Here is a 16398-nt window from a genome sequence, read left to right on the forward strand (position 1 = left end):
TCCCGAATCCATGCCTTCTTGGCTGAGAAGTCCACTGTACCCAACCCACAGCCTCAAACACAGACACTGACTGACTGCCTGCATGTGCGTGACGCATATAGTATGCGACCGGAACCAGAAAAAGGACCTCAACAATTACAGGGGCTTGATTCGTTTTTTTAAAAAAATCCCGTGACATTTCGCCGTACAGTATTTGTTTTATTTCGTGCTTTGTAATCGCGAAAGAAACACGGGATGTTATTTCTCTATGACGATGAGTGAAGCGATTGATGGAGTGGGTCAGGCGGATTGTAGTCGGAGCTGCGCCCGCGGGTGAGACAGGACCCTTATTGAGGTGTTGACGGTTGGAAAGCGATGAGTTCCAAGCGGAGCCGATACCGGGACCGGGACCGGGACCGGGACCGGGACCGGAGCCGGAGCCGGAGCCGGAGCCGGAGCCGGAGCCGGAGCCGGAGCCGGAGCCGCAGCCGCAGCCACAGCCACAGCCACTACAAGAGGAAGGAGAAGCGGCGCCGCTCCCGATCAGCTTCCCGGGACGGGAGATGCAGGAGGAACAGCAGCCGGAACCGGAGCCCGTCTCCCAGACGGTTAAAATCGCGCTCGTCCCCCGCCCGCTCCAGGAGCCGGTCCCGTTCGCCGCCGCTTTCTCCCCGTCCTGCCGCCTCTTCCCCCTCCTCCCCGTCCTCCTCCTCCCTATCCCCATCCCCATCCCCCTCCCCCTCCGGCAGCCCGAGCAGTGTCAGCCGCTTGCTGAGCCTCCAGGAGAAGCTGAGGCAGAAAGCCGAGAAGAAGCAGCAGCGAGAACTGGCCAAGGCCATCGAGACCCCGGAGGAGAAGCGGGCCCGCCGCCTGGCTAGGAAAGAGGCGAAAGAAAGGAAGAAGAGGGAGAAGATGGGCTGGAGCGAGGAGTACATGGGCTACACGAACGCGGACAATCCATTCGGAGACAACAACCTGCTGGGCACCTTCATCTGGCATAAGGTCACCGTTAATTGTCCCGCACACATTTGCTGCTGAATGTCAGGTTCTGAACTTTAGTCGCCCTTCGTTCAGGGTTGACACTAATCTTAAAGCTGTCCTGTTCATCATTTAATAATGCTCAGGATTCATGGGATATATCTTATGCTCCCAGAGGAGGAGCATAAGTTTGGAGGCTGGAAGGCCACTGAAGTAGGGGGCTGGAGGAGGCTTTCCTGTCTCCACTAGAATTAAATTTGGGATGGGAACGTCGACTTTTCTGCCCTGCCTCCATTTGAAGCCCTCAAGTGACCCATTGAGGATCATCTATAGGATGCAGTACTCTGCCCCTAGGAGTAACTAAGCTGTATGAGGGCTTTTGACTATGCAATGTAACTAACAAGTTAACCAATTTCGGCAGTTTATTAAACTGAGGCTTGTGAAAGGTCCCTTGATCAGAAGCATTCAGTGTTTGTCAAGAGATTGGACATGGAGCTGGGATTGTCATTGAAAGTTGACACGTACACATGCACACAAACAAAAAACACTTATCTGATATCTTTGTCCTGATTGTTGTCCTGTCAGCAGACATAACCAACTGTTGTGGCATTGCCAACCTTTGGGCAGCAGCTCTCTCTGAGGGTGCATCTTGAGCCTTATTTTCGGCCCTATTACCAGCTCTCTAGCCAGCTGAGGAGAGCCTTGCCTCGCAGCTAGACTCTGCCCTTGGTATGAAGGAACTTACATTTATTATTCAGCTGCTAGAAAATGCGTTTCATCCAATGAAGCATTCTTAAAGTGTTGTTTAAGGTTGCACTGTAGGAAATAACAGCACTCAAGTTGCATGCATGCAGGTAATTTGAGTTGATTGTTGAGGGTGAAATATAGGCCAGGATACCAGGAGAACTCCTTTGAAAAGTGACACGTTATCTTTTACTTGCACCTTGGACAAGTTGAGACCTTTATTTAAAGTCTTGTGAGGGTGCCATGTGATAGTTGAGAAACTGGTTTTGAAATTGTGTGCAAGTGTTGTTTTGGCTGACTTTTGTCATTCATCTTGATTTTTCCTGGATTCCACATTGCCCAAACTCTGCCATTTCTTCCTTAGCAGTTATTGCATACATTTAATTTGATGTGCTATTCTCTCTCAGAAATCGATCTACTCTTGTTAGTAAAGTTGCTTTGATGGTTAAGTGATTAAGTTTACCCAGGATAACTTGTCTTCTATGGGATCTCTTACATCTATTTGAAGAGGCAGGTGGAATCCAGGTCTAATAGTAATGCAGTAATGTACTACCTGCACCAAAATTATTAATGGTGATTTTATGATGTTGGTTCTTTTACTTGTACTGAAATTCCCAACCTTGTGATTGAATTGGCATTGAACCTTCCTAACTAACCAAACTCAACTATAAAATGTTTTAAGATCTTGCACTCCTGGAACTCTGGCCTTGTGGACATCATGAATTCCTTCAGTTTTCCATTTGTGGTTGTGCCTTCAGCTATCTAGTTCCTAAGGGTAGAATTCCATCCTTAAATCTCTGTACTTCGTAAGAAATGACCTAAAAAAGGATAGCCATCTACAACTAAGATTTTGGTCTCCTGTCCTAATATCTCTTTGTGGGTCAGTGCTTCGTCAGGTTATGCTCCTGTGAAATGTGCTGACACATTCTGTTCATTAAAGTTGTATTTTTCTATATTTGCAAATCATTGCAGGAATAGCAGTTGTCTTTTTAAAATTCTAATAGATAACATTGCAGATATTTTCTAATCATCCTGGTCAGTGAAGTTATGACACACCTCTGGAGCAGATGACACTTGAACCCACGTCTTCTGCTTCAGAGGGAGAGACACTACCAGTGTAACCGAAGCAGTCCCTCGATAACATTGCATTGAATGGAGATGCGAAATTTCTTCTTTCAAAGAATCATGAGCCTCGCAATGTAGTGGATAAAGGGATTTTGAGTAAAGTTTGAGGAGTTGGATGGCTTTTTAAGCAGTAATGGATGGAAGGGTTATGGAAGGCAAACAGGATAGTGGAGTTCAGGTTGTGATCAGCCGTGATTGTATCAAATAACAGAGCAGGCTTGAGCGGTTGAATTGCCCATTCCTGCTTAGAGTTCATATGTTTGAGCTTATAGATTTTTCTCTATGTTCAGAATAGATTGTGATTCAATAAATGTTACTGCTTAAAACTAACTTTTCATTTCTTTCATTATAGGCTCTGGAAAAGAAAGGAATTAGTCACCTAGCTGAGAAAGATTTAAAGGAGAGAAACAAGCAAATTCAAGAGGACAATCGCTTGGAATTGCAAAAGGTATCGGTTTAATATCTCATTGTTCCACAATCTTCCATTGCAATCGCACCTTATGTTTTGCAGACAGGAGTTAAATACGTTTCTCAGCCATTTTTTCATACTGGTTAGTTGTAACTGACTGTTTGGAAGTTAAAGTTCATGGGATGTTTTTATTAAGAAGAGTAATTAATTAAATATAGTCTGTAGTGTTTTTCTTAAAATAAAATTGAATTAATGGTGTTACCTGAAATGCGAATGTCACTTGTTAGAAATTGACTCACCTCATTCTAAACAACATTTTCCATAAAGTGATTGCTCTGAAGTTTTTTGTGTTTAATATTATTCTTCTTCTTAGTTTAGTTATCTGCAAATTTTGAAATTGTCCCCTGCACATCACAATTAATATATTGCAGGAAAGGCAAAGATTTCAATACCAACCCCTTGGGAACTCCACCACAAGCCTTACTCCACGAATAATATCTATGGACCATTAATCTCTGTTTCTTATTGTTCAGTCAGCTTTATATCCGCATTATTCGTAACCCTTTTATTCCATAATTTATCATTTTCCTCAAGTTAGTTGTGTGGCGCTTTGTCAAGTATCTTCTGGGATTCAGTGAATACAACAAATGAGCAGGAGAATGGTATGAAGTTATAATTATTTGGAGAGCCAGTGCAGTCACCATGGCCCAAAATGGCTCCCTTCTGCACTGCAGCTTTTCTGAGATTCCATAAATATGTAACACATTTTATTGATTCTATTTTGCTGCATGTTTCTTTTAGTTGCTTCTGTTGGTTTAAGATAATATTAGAAGGTTATTTAATCGTCATCGACAGAATGTACGTGGATAAATTTCTTCTTAGTTAGCCATAAGTTACACTGAAAGAAATCCAAACTCTCTGTGCAGTTGGTAAATGTTGGAAATTGGTTATTGGAACACCTGATTAGAATTTGGTTTGGAGTAAATTTTTGTCTGCAAACATGAGGCTGAGGTATAGAGTAGAAAGTGAAGGTTATTCATCATCTTTCCAGTTTCATATATCAATTCAAGATCAGAAAAGCATGAGTGTATTGAAAAAAACCTTGTCAGTAATATTTTGACGGATTTCAGGCTTGTAAACATTTTTTTACATTTAAAAATTGTTAGCATTTTATCAGCAAAATTAAACTTGTTGACAAACTAATATCAATTTTGTAGAAACAGTTTCAGTGAGAGTAAAGAATAAATAGAAACACGTAACTGATTTATGGAACAAATTTACACTTCTAATGTAAACATAAAACTGGTAAATCCCTGTCCTGTAAATGAATAATACACATTCGACAAACCTTTCATATGTGAATTAAAGAAAAGAGCTAATTTATGAACCACAATTTGGATCATTAATTTTACATGCTTTTGGTTGTACAAAACTGTTTCATTTGGCCAATGTGCTTTTTGGTAAAGAGTTCTTACACATATAATTATGTCTGTAGGTGAAACAGCTACGTCTGGAACGAGAGCGGGAAAAGTGCCTACGGGAACAGGAATTGGAGATGTTGCAACGCGAGAAGGAAGCAGAGCATTTTAAGACCTGGGCAGAACAAGAGGATTATTTCCATTTACAGCAAGCTAAACTGAGGTAAACAAAACAAGTTTTATTTTTGGCAGAGTGCATTGAAACAAGCTATTCCATATTCTTTACATTGAAAAAGTGTAGTTCTACCTCTATTAGAATATCATTTGTTCAGTACGGGCATTATAATCTGTATTTCTAGACGGAAAGTGAAGTGACAATGTTCCTGGTGAGTTTTAGTACATTTTTAGAAATAATACTTAAGGAACTCCAAACAATTACATGTTATGTATGTTTGTTTTTAAAATACTATAACAAATTTGCTGAATTATTCAAAATTAAACCTAAGTGGGATTTTTATTTTTGTTTGGCTTGTTTATTTTAATAATCAATTCTGATAGGTTTACTGTTTGATCTGCTGCTGAATCTCCCTCTCTCCGCTAAAGAATTCAACAAAAACAGAAGGTGCTGAAAATGCTCAGCAAGAAGGGCAGCATTTGCCGATGAGAGAAATATGAGACAAACCTTTCAGGTCAGTGGCCTTTCGCCAGAATTGAATTCTGATGGAAGGTCAACTTGAAGTGCTAACTCTCTGCTTCTATCTTCAAAAATGCTGCCAGAACTATTCAGTATTTCCAGTATTTTCTGTTTTTATTTCACATTTCCAGCATTTTAAATGCCTTTCTTTTGGTTGAGGTGTTCGACCCTTGTAAAGAAGTGACGGGTGACTATGATTGTTCTTTAGAAAATAAAAATAAAATAAACATGTGCAATGCACCCTTTAGCAGCCACGTGACATTTTCTGGAGGCATGTGTGCATGAGCCATATGCCACTTTTCACAAAGATTTATTTGTGGATTTCATTGACTGGGACAGTATTTATTGTCCAGGTGGGAATTTGTCTTGCAAACGTTTCGTTCCCTGTCTAGGTGACATCCTCAGTGCTTGGGAGCCTCCTGTGAAGCGCTTCTGTGCTGTTTCCTCCGGCATTTATAGTGGCCTATCTCTGCCGCTTCCGGTTGTCAGTTCCAGCTGTCCGCTGTAGTGGCCGGTATATTGGGTCCAGGTCGATGTGTTTGTTGATAGAGTCTGTGGATGAGTGCCATGCCTCTAGGAATTCCCTGGCTGTTCTCTGTTTGGCTTGCCCTATAATGGTAGTGTTGTCCCAGTCAAATTCATGTTGCTTGTCTTCTGCATGTGTGGCTACTAAGGATAGACAAGCAACATGAATTCGACTGGGACAACACTACCATTATAGGGCAAGCCAAACAGAGAACAGCCAGGGAATTCCTAGAGGCATGGCACTCATCCACAGACTCTATCAACAAACACATCGACCTGGACCCAATATACCGGCCAATACAGCGGACAGCTGGAACTGACAACCGGAAGCGGCAGAGACAGGCCACTATAAATGCCGGAGGAAACAGCACAGAAGCGCTTCACAGGAGGCTCCCAAGCACTGAGGATGTCACCTAGACAGGGGACGAAACGTTTGCAAGACAAATTCCCAGCTCAGCGAACAGAACCACAACAACGAGCACCCGAGCTACAAATCTTCTCCCAAACTTTTAACTGCCCTTTGGACAATAAATTCAATGTCAATCACATCGAGAATCCAGAATCACGTAGGTCAGATCAGGTAAAGGCAGCAGATTTCATTTCCTAAAGGTTTTTAATGAACATCTGAAAGTTGGGTGAGATAAGGTATACACTTTAAAACCAGTCACCATGGATATTAGTAAAGATGATCAACTGAAAGTCAAAATTAATTTAAACGTTTATGCTGTATAGCATACAAGTGTTAATTTGGTCTTGTTATGTAGATCTGAATGGGTTCCTCTGGAACTTGGAAAGTAGAAGTTTGTTTGTGTAATGTTATGCTTCATTCCTGCAATCTATTAGTTTATTTCATTTAATACTTCTATCCACCTTTTACACAGTGTACAATATAAAAGAAAAATATATGAGTAATAGCATACTTCATGCTGATTTATTTATGTTAGTGAGAAGGTAGCTGTCAATTTGTTCTTCTGTTTTAGATCAAAGATCCGCATTTTAGGAGGCAGAGCCAAGCCAATTGACCTTCTTGCAAAATACATCAGTGCAGAGGATGATGATCTAGCTGTAGAAATGCATGAACCGTACACATTTCTAAATGGGCTGACTGCATCAGACTTGGAAGATCTTCTTGAGGATATCAGGGTGTGTCCCAGTTCATGCCCTCTTCTTTGGTGATGTCTTGATATCCTGTCACTGATTATTTTTGTTTTATTCATTTGTAGAACGTGGGTGTCACTGGCTGGCCAGCAGTTATTGTCCATTCTTAGTTGTCCTTGAGAAGGTGGTGGCCAGCTGCGAACTTGAACCACTGCAGTCATATGTGCTGTAGGCTGAGCAGTGCCCTTGGGGAGGGCATTCCAGAATTTGACCCAGCAATAATGAAGGAACAGTGATATACTTCCAAGTCAGGTTGGTCACTAGCTTGGAGGGGAACTTTGCAGGTAGTGTTATTCCCACGAAGGTTCTTATTTAGTTTGCTCAAGTGTATCAAACTGCAGGTGATTCGCCACCTTCTCAAGGCAACTATGGATGGTTAATACATGACGGCATAGCCAATGATGTATGCATTCCCTGAGAATCTTCTTAAAAATCTTGCTATTTTTCTTATCAGAATGCTAGTTTTGACATTGGAAAGTATTCCAGCACACTCCTCATTCCAAATACTAGAAGTATCGAAAGTTTCTCATGGCTACTTCTAACTGCAGCTATCATACTGTAGTAATAGTAGAGAACTGCATACAATGACTACTTTGTAAAACCTTGGAGCCTGCTCCACTTTGTTTGAAATTTTGTTGCTTGGGAGAAATGTTCAAATGTTGAGATGGTACTGAATAATTTTAACAAAATAAGAGCAGATCTAAAACAGTTCAGTTTAAAATAACATGCATCAGTATTTCTTGTAAAGTGTAGTTGTCTCAATATTGAGAGTCCACTAGTGTAGTCCTGATGTTGGGAGATGACATTTATTGGTCCTCTTCAGTCTAAGAGCTGATCAGCTCCAGCGTTGATAAGTAATCAAGATAAAAGCATTTAATTGGCTTGTCTTTCAACCAACTTGCACTGTCAAGATTTGTCTGAGAGGGTGTTTCAGATTTGTGTTAAATAATTGATCCCCAGAACTTTTAAAGTGTATTGAGATACTGCCACTAGATGTCACAGTTGCACCGAAGTTAAATTTTCACAAAATGTGTAAATTGCTCAAAACACTTTACAAACTTAAGAATTTTGTGGGAAATTAAATTTATGAATAGCTCAAGGTTTGCTACCAGCCTTTTGAAGACATGGACGAAAAGAATTCTGAAAGAGTGAGGTAGCAATGACTGAAAGTTTACAAGTATAACAAGACTGCCTTGGAATGTTGTGGCTTTATGCTATAGCTGTTTCAGATCCTTCTTGTCCTCCCCAGTGATTTACCTTGCATAGGTTGAATATTTTAAGTTGTTAAAAATTAAACTTCCTATTACGCTGTCAGTCTGAGAAGGGTCCAAAACATGGAAAGAGAGGAAGACTACTTTTTTTTTTAAGAATCAGCAAATCATGGCATGTTAAATGATTCAGCTGCCCAGGGATCACATGAAGATGGAGGAGTTCTTTCTCTGTAGGAGATTCAAAGCTTCTATGATCACAGTTGTGAATGGTGTGTTTCCTGTCTGGTGCAAGGGTAAAATGTATCTCTGAACAGATGCATGATATTTTGCATGAAGAAGTAGAATAGCTGGCAAGAGGATTCTTATGGTGTAGTGTTAGTGTCACTTCCTCTGAACCAGGAGGCCTGGCTTCAAGGCCTACCCACTCCAGAGATGTAAAAACATCCTTGGACAGTTTTATTTTAAATAATACCGAGCATAGCCAGAAGTTATGATCCATGTTGGAATCCACAGCAAAGATAGGATAATTTTTTAGAGCTATCTTTCAGATAAAAGAGAATCAAAATCTTTTATAAACCTATGAAAAGCAAAGGAATTGTGGAACCTGGTGGGGACTGAAAAGAGGAAGTTTTTTTGTGGAAACATGGACACCTGAGTTAATAAATGTGCATTTCCCACCCATCTTCACAAAAGGTCCATGGGAAGGCTTTAGAGAACATTGACTACTTCCAATACCTCGGAAGTGTCCTGTTGACCAAAGTAGCTAGTAAAGAAGAGGTCCAGCATTGCTTCCAGTGTGCTAACACAGCCTTCGACTATCTGAAGAAAAGGATGGTCGAGAATTAACAGCGTCAGATCTGACACCGAGATCATAGTTTACAGAGCTGTGGTGGTTCCTGCTCTCCTATATGGCTCTAAGACATGGACTGTCTACAGCAGGCACCTCCTGGTGCTGGACCAGTACCAGCAATGTTACCTATGCAAGATCCTGCAAATTCCAGGAAAGAAAGATGCACCAATATCAGTGTCCTTGGTGAGGCCAACATCCTTAGCATCAAGGCACTGACCACCTTCTGTTGATTATGATGGGCTGGGCACGTTGTCTATAGGACTAACTTGAGATTCCCCAAGCAGATGCTCCACTCCCAGCTTCGAAATAAGTGAGCCCCATGTGAACAGAGGAAATGCTTTAGTGATACGCTCAAGGCCTCACTGACTAAGTGTAGCCCCAATTCCCACAGACACCTGGGAGTTGCTGGCCCAAGATCGTCCACAGTGGAGGAGCAGCATCTGGGAAGGCATTGAGCACTTCAAGACTTGCCAATGGGGGGAATAATTGGAAGGCAGACGAAAACAGTAAAAGGAACACACTGCTATACCAATGCCCCACCCACCGTTTCCCATGATCACCACTGCCCCAAGTGTAACAGAGCCTGCGGTAGCCACATCGGTCTATACAATACTGCCTGTGAGGGACTGCCGATGATAATGACAAGGGACAGCTGTCAGGTAATTATGAAGTAGTTCTCTGAAGCAAAAGGAATATTGTAGAGGCCAGAATATTGGAGGTTGGCTAACGTGTTAAGAACAAGACAAGGAACTATAGACCAGTGAGCCTGACGTCGGTAGTGGGCAAGTTGTTGGAGGGAATCCTGAGGACAGGATGCACATGTATTTAGGGAAAGGCAAGGACTTATTAGGCATAGTCAGCGTGGCTTTGTGTGGGGAATCATGTCTCACAAACTTGATTGTTACTTCTTCAAAAGATTCAAAGAGAATTATTGAGGGCAGAGTAGTAGATGTAATCTATAAGGACTTCAATATTGCATTCAACAAGGTTTCAATGGGATCTTGATCAAATGGGCCAATGGGCTGAGGAGTGACAGATGGAGTTTAATTTAGATAAATGTGAGGTGCTGCATTTTGGGAAAGTAAACCTTAGCTGGACTTATGCACTTAATGGTAAAGTCGTAAGGAGTGTGCTGAACAAAGAGACCTTGGAGTGCAGGTTCATAGCTCCTTGAAGGTGGAGTCGCAGGTGGATACGATAGCAAAGAAGACGTTTGGTATGCTTTCCTTTTATTGGTCAGAGTATTGAGTACAGGAGTAGGGAGGTCATGTTGCGACTGTACAGGACATTGGTTAGGCCACTGTTGGAATATTGCGTGCAGCTCTGGTCTGCTTCCTATCAGAAAGATGTTGTGAAACCTGAAAGGGTTCAGAAAATATTTACAAGGATGTTGCCAGGGTTGGAGGATTGAGCAATAGGGAGAGGCTGAACAAGCTGGGGCTGTTTTCCCTGGAGCGTCAGAGGCTGAGGGATGACCTTATAGAGGTTTAGAAAATCATGAGGGACATGGATAGGATAAATAGACAGAGTCTCTTCCCTGGGGTGGGGGAGTCCAGAACTAGAGGGCATAGGTTTAGGGTGAGAGGGGAAAGATATAAGAGATCTAAGGGCCAAATGTTTCATGCAGAGGGTGGTACATGTATGGAGTGAGCTGCCAGAGGAAGTGGTGGAGGCTGGTACAATTGCAGCATTTAAAAGGCATCTGGATGGGTTTGTGAATAGGAAGGGTTTGGAGGGATATGAGCCGGGTGGTGGCAGGTGGGACTAGATTGGGTGGGGATATCTGGTGAGCATCAAGAAGTTGGACCGAAGGGTCTGTTTCCATTCTGTACATCTGTGATTCTATCACTATTTAAATAATACAAAAGTGAATAACTTCATACTTAACCACATTATGATGCATTTGCCAAGTATTTGCCCACTTGTTCAACTCAATTACTTTGAAGTTTCTTCCCTTTCACCTCTCTCAAATTTCTTGGCTTTGTGTCATCAACAAACTTGGAAATATTATGTTGATTCTCTCAGCGAAATTGTTGATGTATGTTATGAATACCTGGGGAGAAAGTGAGGACTGCAAATGCTGGAGATCAGAGCTGAAAATGTGTTGCTGGAAAAGCGCAGCAGGTCAGGCAGCATCCAAGGAGCAGGAGAATCGACGTTTCGGGCATGAGCCCTCCTTCAGGAATGAGGAAAGTGTGTCCAGCAGGCTAAGATAAAAGGTAGGGAGGAGGGACTTGGGGGAGGGGTGTTGGAAATGCGATAGGTGGAAGGAGGTCAAGGTGAGGGTGATAGGCTGGAGTGGGGGTGGAGCCGGAGAGGTCAGGAAGAAGATTGCAGGTTAGGAAGGTGGTGCTGAGTTCGAGGGATTTGACTGAGACAAGGTGGGGGGAGGGGAAATTAGGAAACTGGAGAAATCTGCATTCATCCCTTGGGGTTGGAGGGTTCCTAGGCGGAAGATGAGGCGTTCTTCCTCCAACCGTCGTGTTGCTATGGTCTGGCGATGGAGGAGTCCAAGGACCTGCATGTCCTCGGTGGAGTGGGAGGGGGAGTTGAAGTGTTGAGCTACGGGGTGGTTGGGTTGGTTGGTCTGGGTGTCCCAGAGGTGTTCTCTGAAACGTTCCGCAAGTAGGCGGCCTGTCTCCCCAATATAGAGGAGGCCACATCGGGTGCAGCGGATGCAATAAACGATGTGTGTGGAGGTGCAGGTGGGATTTGTGGCGGATATGGAAGGATCTCTTGGGGCCTTGGAGGGAAGTAAGGGGGGGGAGGCGTGGGCGCAAGTTTTGCATTTCTTGCGGTTGCAGGGGAAGGTGCTGGGAGTGGAGGTTGGGTTGGTGAGGAGGATGTGGACCTGATGAGGGAGTCACTGAGGGAGTGGTGTTTTCGGAACGCTGAGATGGGAGGGGAAGGAAATATATCCCTGGTGGTGGGGTCCGTTTGGAGGTGGCAGAAATGACGGCGGATGATACACTGTATATGGAGGTTGGTGGGGTGGTAGGTGAGGACCAGTGGTGTTCTGTCCTGGTGGCAGGCAGAGGAGCGAGAAGTGGTGGAGATGTGGTGGAGGGCATCGTCGATCACGTCTGAGCGGAAATTGCGGTCTTTGAAGAAGGAGGCCATCTGGGTTGTACGGAATTGGAACAGGTCCTCTTGGGAGCAGGTGCGGCAGAGACGAAGGAATTGGGAATACAGGGACGGGGTGGGAGGACGTGTAGTCTAGGTAGCTGTGGGAGTCGGTCGGTTTATAGTAAATGTCCATGTTGATTCGGTCGCCCGAGATAGAAATGGAAAGGTCTAGGAAGGGGAGAGAGGAGTCTGAGATGGTCCAGGTGAATTTGAGGTCGGGGTGGAATGTGTTGGTAAAGTGGTTGAACTGTTCAGCCTCCTCGTGGGAGCACGAGGCAGCGCCAATCCAGTCATTGATGTAGCGGAGGAAAAGGTGGGGGGTGGTGCCAGTGTAGCTGCGGAAGATGGACTGTTCCACATATCCTACGAAGAGGCAGGCATAGCTGGGGCCCATGTGGGTGCCCATGCCTACTCCTTTGGTTTGGATCCTATGGGATCCTTCCATATCCGCCACAAATTCACCTGCACCTCCACACACACCATTTATTGCATCCGCTGCACCCGATGTGGCCTCCTCTATATTGGGGAGACAGGCCGCCTACTTGTGGAACGTTTCAGAGAATACCTCTGGGACACCCAGACCAACCAACCACCCCATGGCTCAACACTTCAACTCCCCCTCCCACTCCACCGAGGACATGCAGGTCCTTGGGCTCCTCCATTGCCAGACCATAGCAACACGACGGTTGGAGGAAAAACGTCTCATCTTCCGCCTAGGAACCCTCCAACCACAAGGGATGAACTCAGATTTCTCCAGTTTCCTCATTTCCCCTCCCCCCACCTTGTCTCAGTCAAATCCCTCGAACTCAGCACCGCCTTCCTAACCTGCAATCTTCTTCCTGACCCCTCTAGCCTATCACCTTCACCTTGACCTCCTTCCACCTATCGCATTTCCAACGCTCCTCCCCCAAGTCCCTCCTCCCTACCTTTTATCTTAGCCTGCTGGACACACCTTCCTCATTCCTGAAGAAGGGCTCATGCCCAAAACGTCGATTCTCCTGCTCCTTGGATGCTGCCTAACCTGCTGCACTTTTCCAGCAACACATGAATACCTGGGGCCCTAGCACTGATTCCTGTTATACGCCACAAGTCGCCATCTTCCACGGTGAAAAAGATCTGTTTGTTTCTATGGAATTAATTCAGTTGGACGTGGATGTGTGTGAAAAATTAATGATGGCAGATTTCTGTTTGGTCATGAGGTGTGCAGTGGTTAGCTGTTTTAGCATTCACTGCCAGTGTTCACACATTACTGGTGGGTGTGTATCCCTTTGGATTGAGTTGTTGTGAAAATATTAATTAGACCGTGTTAAGAATGTTTTGAACACTCTTTGTGTAGATAAACTTCAAAGGGAAACATTTCAGTAATTAGACTGTGACATGATTTAGAAATACAAACATTAACATTATGCATGGTTTAACTACATGCCAAGTTGAAGATCCTTGTGAGACTGACCGACTTTTATCTTTTCTCTAAGGTCTATATGGAGTTAGAGCAAGGAAAGAATGCAGACTTTTGGAGAGATATGACTACTATAACTGAGGATGAAATAAGTAACCTGAAAAAACTTGAAGCTTCTGGAAAAGGACCAGGTAAATAGAAAGAAAGCGGCCAGTTTGAATTTATCTAAGCTGATTCTTTCTCATGAACAAGTTATGTTACAAATTTGCAAAGTGAAAATTTGTGTGCGAATAAATATGCCTTGGTCACTTCCCAGTCTTAAATTATTTAATTTTTGCTATAATATAGATTTCATACAAAAATCGGAGTCGAAATAGACCATTTGGCCTCTTGAGTCTGCTCCACCGTTCAGTATGATCATGAGTGATCTGTTTTTGTTTAGAGTATCATATTCCCATCGACCCACGATTAACCCTTGATTTCGCCTACCTAACCAGATCTATCCACCTCTCTTTTCAAGATAGTTGCTGAAGCTGCCTTTGCCCATTTCTGAGACATCGTTCAAATGTTATACAACCACTGGAAGAAAAAGAGGTCCTCGGTTCTGAAAGGGCAATAAAACACACATAATTTTAAAGTAGTGCCCCAATCTGATTCACATCCACCTTGTCAAGGCCATTCATGATTTTGTATACTTCAATCAAGTCACCCCTCACTCTTCTAAATTCATTTTGAAAACAAACCAGCCTGCCAACGTATTCTCATAACGCAATCCTTCATTCTAAATACCAGTCTAGTAAACCTCTGAAACACCTCCAACACAGTTACATCCTTCCTTACATAAGGAGACTAAAACTGCATGCAATATTCAAGATGTGGCATTGCCAATTCCCATTATATTCTTCCTTACTTGTGTGTTCAATTCTTCTCATAATAAAGGATTTCTTGATTATCTGCTATACCTGCATATTAACCTGTTGTGACTTGAGCACCTACATCCTTCTGCCTCTCAGAATTCTATGTGAGTCTCCATTTTAAGTAATACACTGCCTTTTTTTAAAATTTTTCCTACCAAAGTAAACGACTTCACATTTCCCCATATTATACTCCATTTGCCAGATCCATGCAACTTCTTTATACCAATCTTGGTGATACCCAATCTAAGTCATTTATATAAATTGTAAAACGTTGAGGCCCTGCAAGAACAATTGTGCATCCACTTTGTTTTCTGCCAGCTGAAAGAGGCTGGGGGGACTTCAGACCTATTGGGCTGACACTTTTGCTCTTTCGCTCCCCTCATCTGCCTCACTCTCAGTAACATCCTCCTGTCTCTGACTACTGACTAAATCTGATGACCTAGGCAGTGTGATACAAAGAATATGATATAAGTTTCCTCCCTCCTGTTATGCATCATAGTGTCTGTTCTTCAGCTTCTACCTCATAAAGTCTAAGCTGAACCTGCTTGAACTTCAGACTCCTATTGCAGACCTGTTTGCCCTGGGTCATGTTGACACACCTGACTTCCCACATGCTGCAGCCTTGACACATCATCAGAACTGCCATTCTTAATGAGTTTTAATTATTTGTTGATATGATTTATTTGTGTTACATTTTATAAATACTTTGCCTCCAATTTGTGTACTATGTTAAAGTTTTTGAATGAAAAAGACCTGAACCACTTTTGAAAAGTCACCAAAACAACCATTTACAGAAAACTAAAATTAGAACAAGATTTGATGAGCTATTTTGTCTACTCAAAGTCCCACCAATCAATTTGGGATCCAAATGGGGAAAAGAAAATGCCTCCCTTGGCTGAAAACTTTATCCAACAGCATGATATCTAGTTTTAAAATTGATATTATAACCAGTTGACACCTGTAACAGACTGGTCTGTAGTATGTTAATTGAATAATAATAACTGAATAATTAGGAGTGATCCAAGGAAAATTATACCATCTAGAGTGATCACTGATCTGGTCATGTCTGATGAGGAATTTCTGTGCAGTACAGGAATACTGTTAAAACATTTCCTGTAATAATAATAAAGTTTTTTTTTCTCTGCCAACTGAAACTCTGTTTTCAGAAAGAAAAGCCTGTCATTTCTATGTTGAACGGTGTGTTAGTTGTAATGATTGGTTACTGTGTTTGTATTTGTCCATCTCCAAACCTAATTTGTGCTGTGAGGCATCCAGGTAGTTTTGTATTCCTTGTCTATGCATTGCTGCTTTAGAAAGCTTTACAATTTTTTTTGAACCTATTAATTATTTCCTCCCTGCACCCTTTCAGACTAAGCATACTTTGTATTTAAAACTGTTACTTCCCAGGTTTAATTTACATACTTGTGTTGTGAACTCTTTTAATGTGTATGAAGTCCCAGCCTTCCAGTCTCTGTCTGTTTACGTTTTCCGATCTGTATCGCGCCTAGGTTCGGAGTTCAGTCTGCCTCCCTGAACCAGCCTATACTCATTTCATTTTCTGAAGTTCCTGATATGTTCATTGTCCGTTTTATGATTCTGACTGCTATCTACTTGCACTCTGGCATGCAGAGAAACAGTGCAGCAACTCCTAAATGTTTGGAACTGAAAAAGAAAAAGTATTTGAACCAGAATGTTAAACTAATACTCCTGGTGGAGCAGGTTGTGATCTGAATACCAAGCAATGGTTAAGGAGGTCAAGCGTAGTATGAGAAACCACTTGTAGCAAGGTCTGTCAGTGACCGAGAAATACTGCTAATGTCAGCATGTTTTATTTTTCTTTGTGGGAGTGCTTTCCATTTAGACTC

General features: G+C 42.7%; 1 protein-coding gene across 1 annotated transcript in view; it reads left to right on the forward strand.

The window, feature by feature from the left end:
• The first annotated feature begins 303 nt into the window (after positions 1-303).
• Positions 304-16398, forward strand: part of cactin — a 28190-nt gene continuing 12095 nt past the window's right edge. The window contains exons 1-5 of the mRNA XM_072594087.1: positions 304-981; positions 3179-3274; positions 4731-4876; positions 6853-7015; positions 13693-13807. Coding sequence (XP_072450188.1) covers positions 355-981; positions 3179-3274; positions 4731-4876; positions 6853-7015; positions 13693-13807 — 1147 coding nt within the window. The 5' untranslated portion in view covers positions 304-354. The remainder of the gene's footprint in view (positions 982-3178; positions 3275-4730; positions 4877-6852; positions 7016-13692; positions 13808-16398) is intronic.

Source organism: Chiloscyllium punctatum, chromosome 24 (assembly GCF_047496795.1).
Source record: "Chiloscyllium punctatum isolate Juve2018m chromosome 24, sChiPun1.3, whole genome shotgun sequence".
NCBI lineage: Eukaryota > Metazoa > Chordata > Chondrichthyes > Orectolobiformes > Hemiscylliidae > Chiloscyllium > Chiloscyllium punctatum.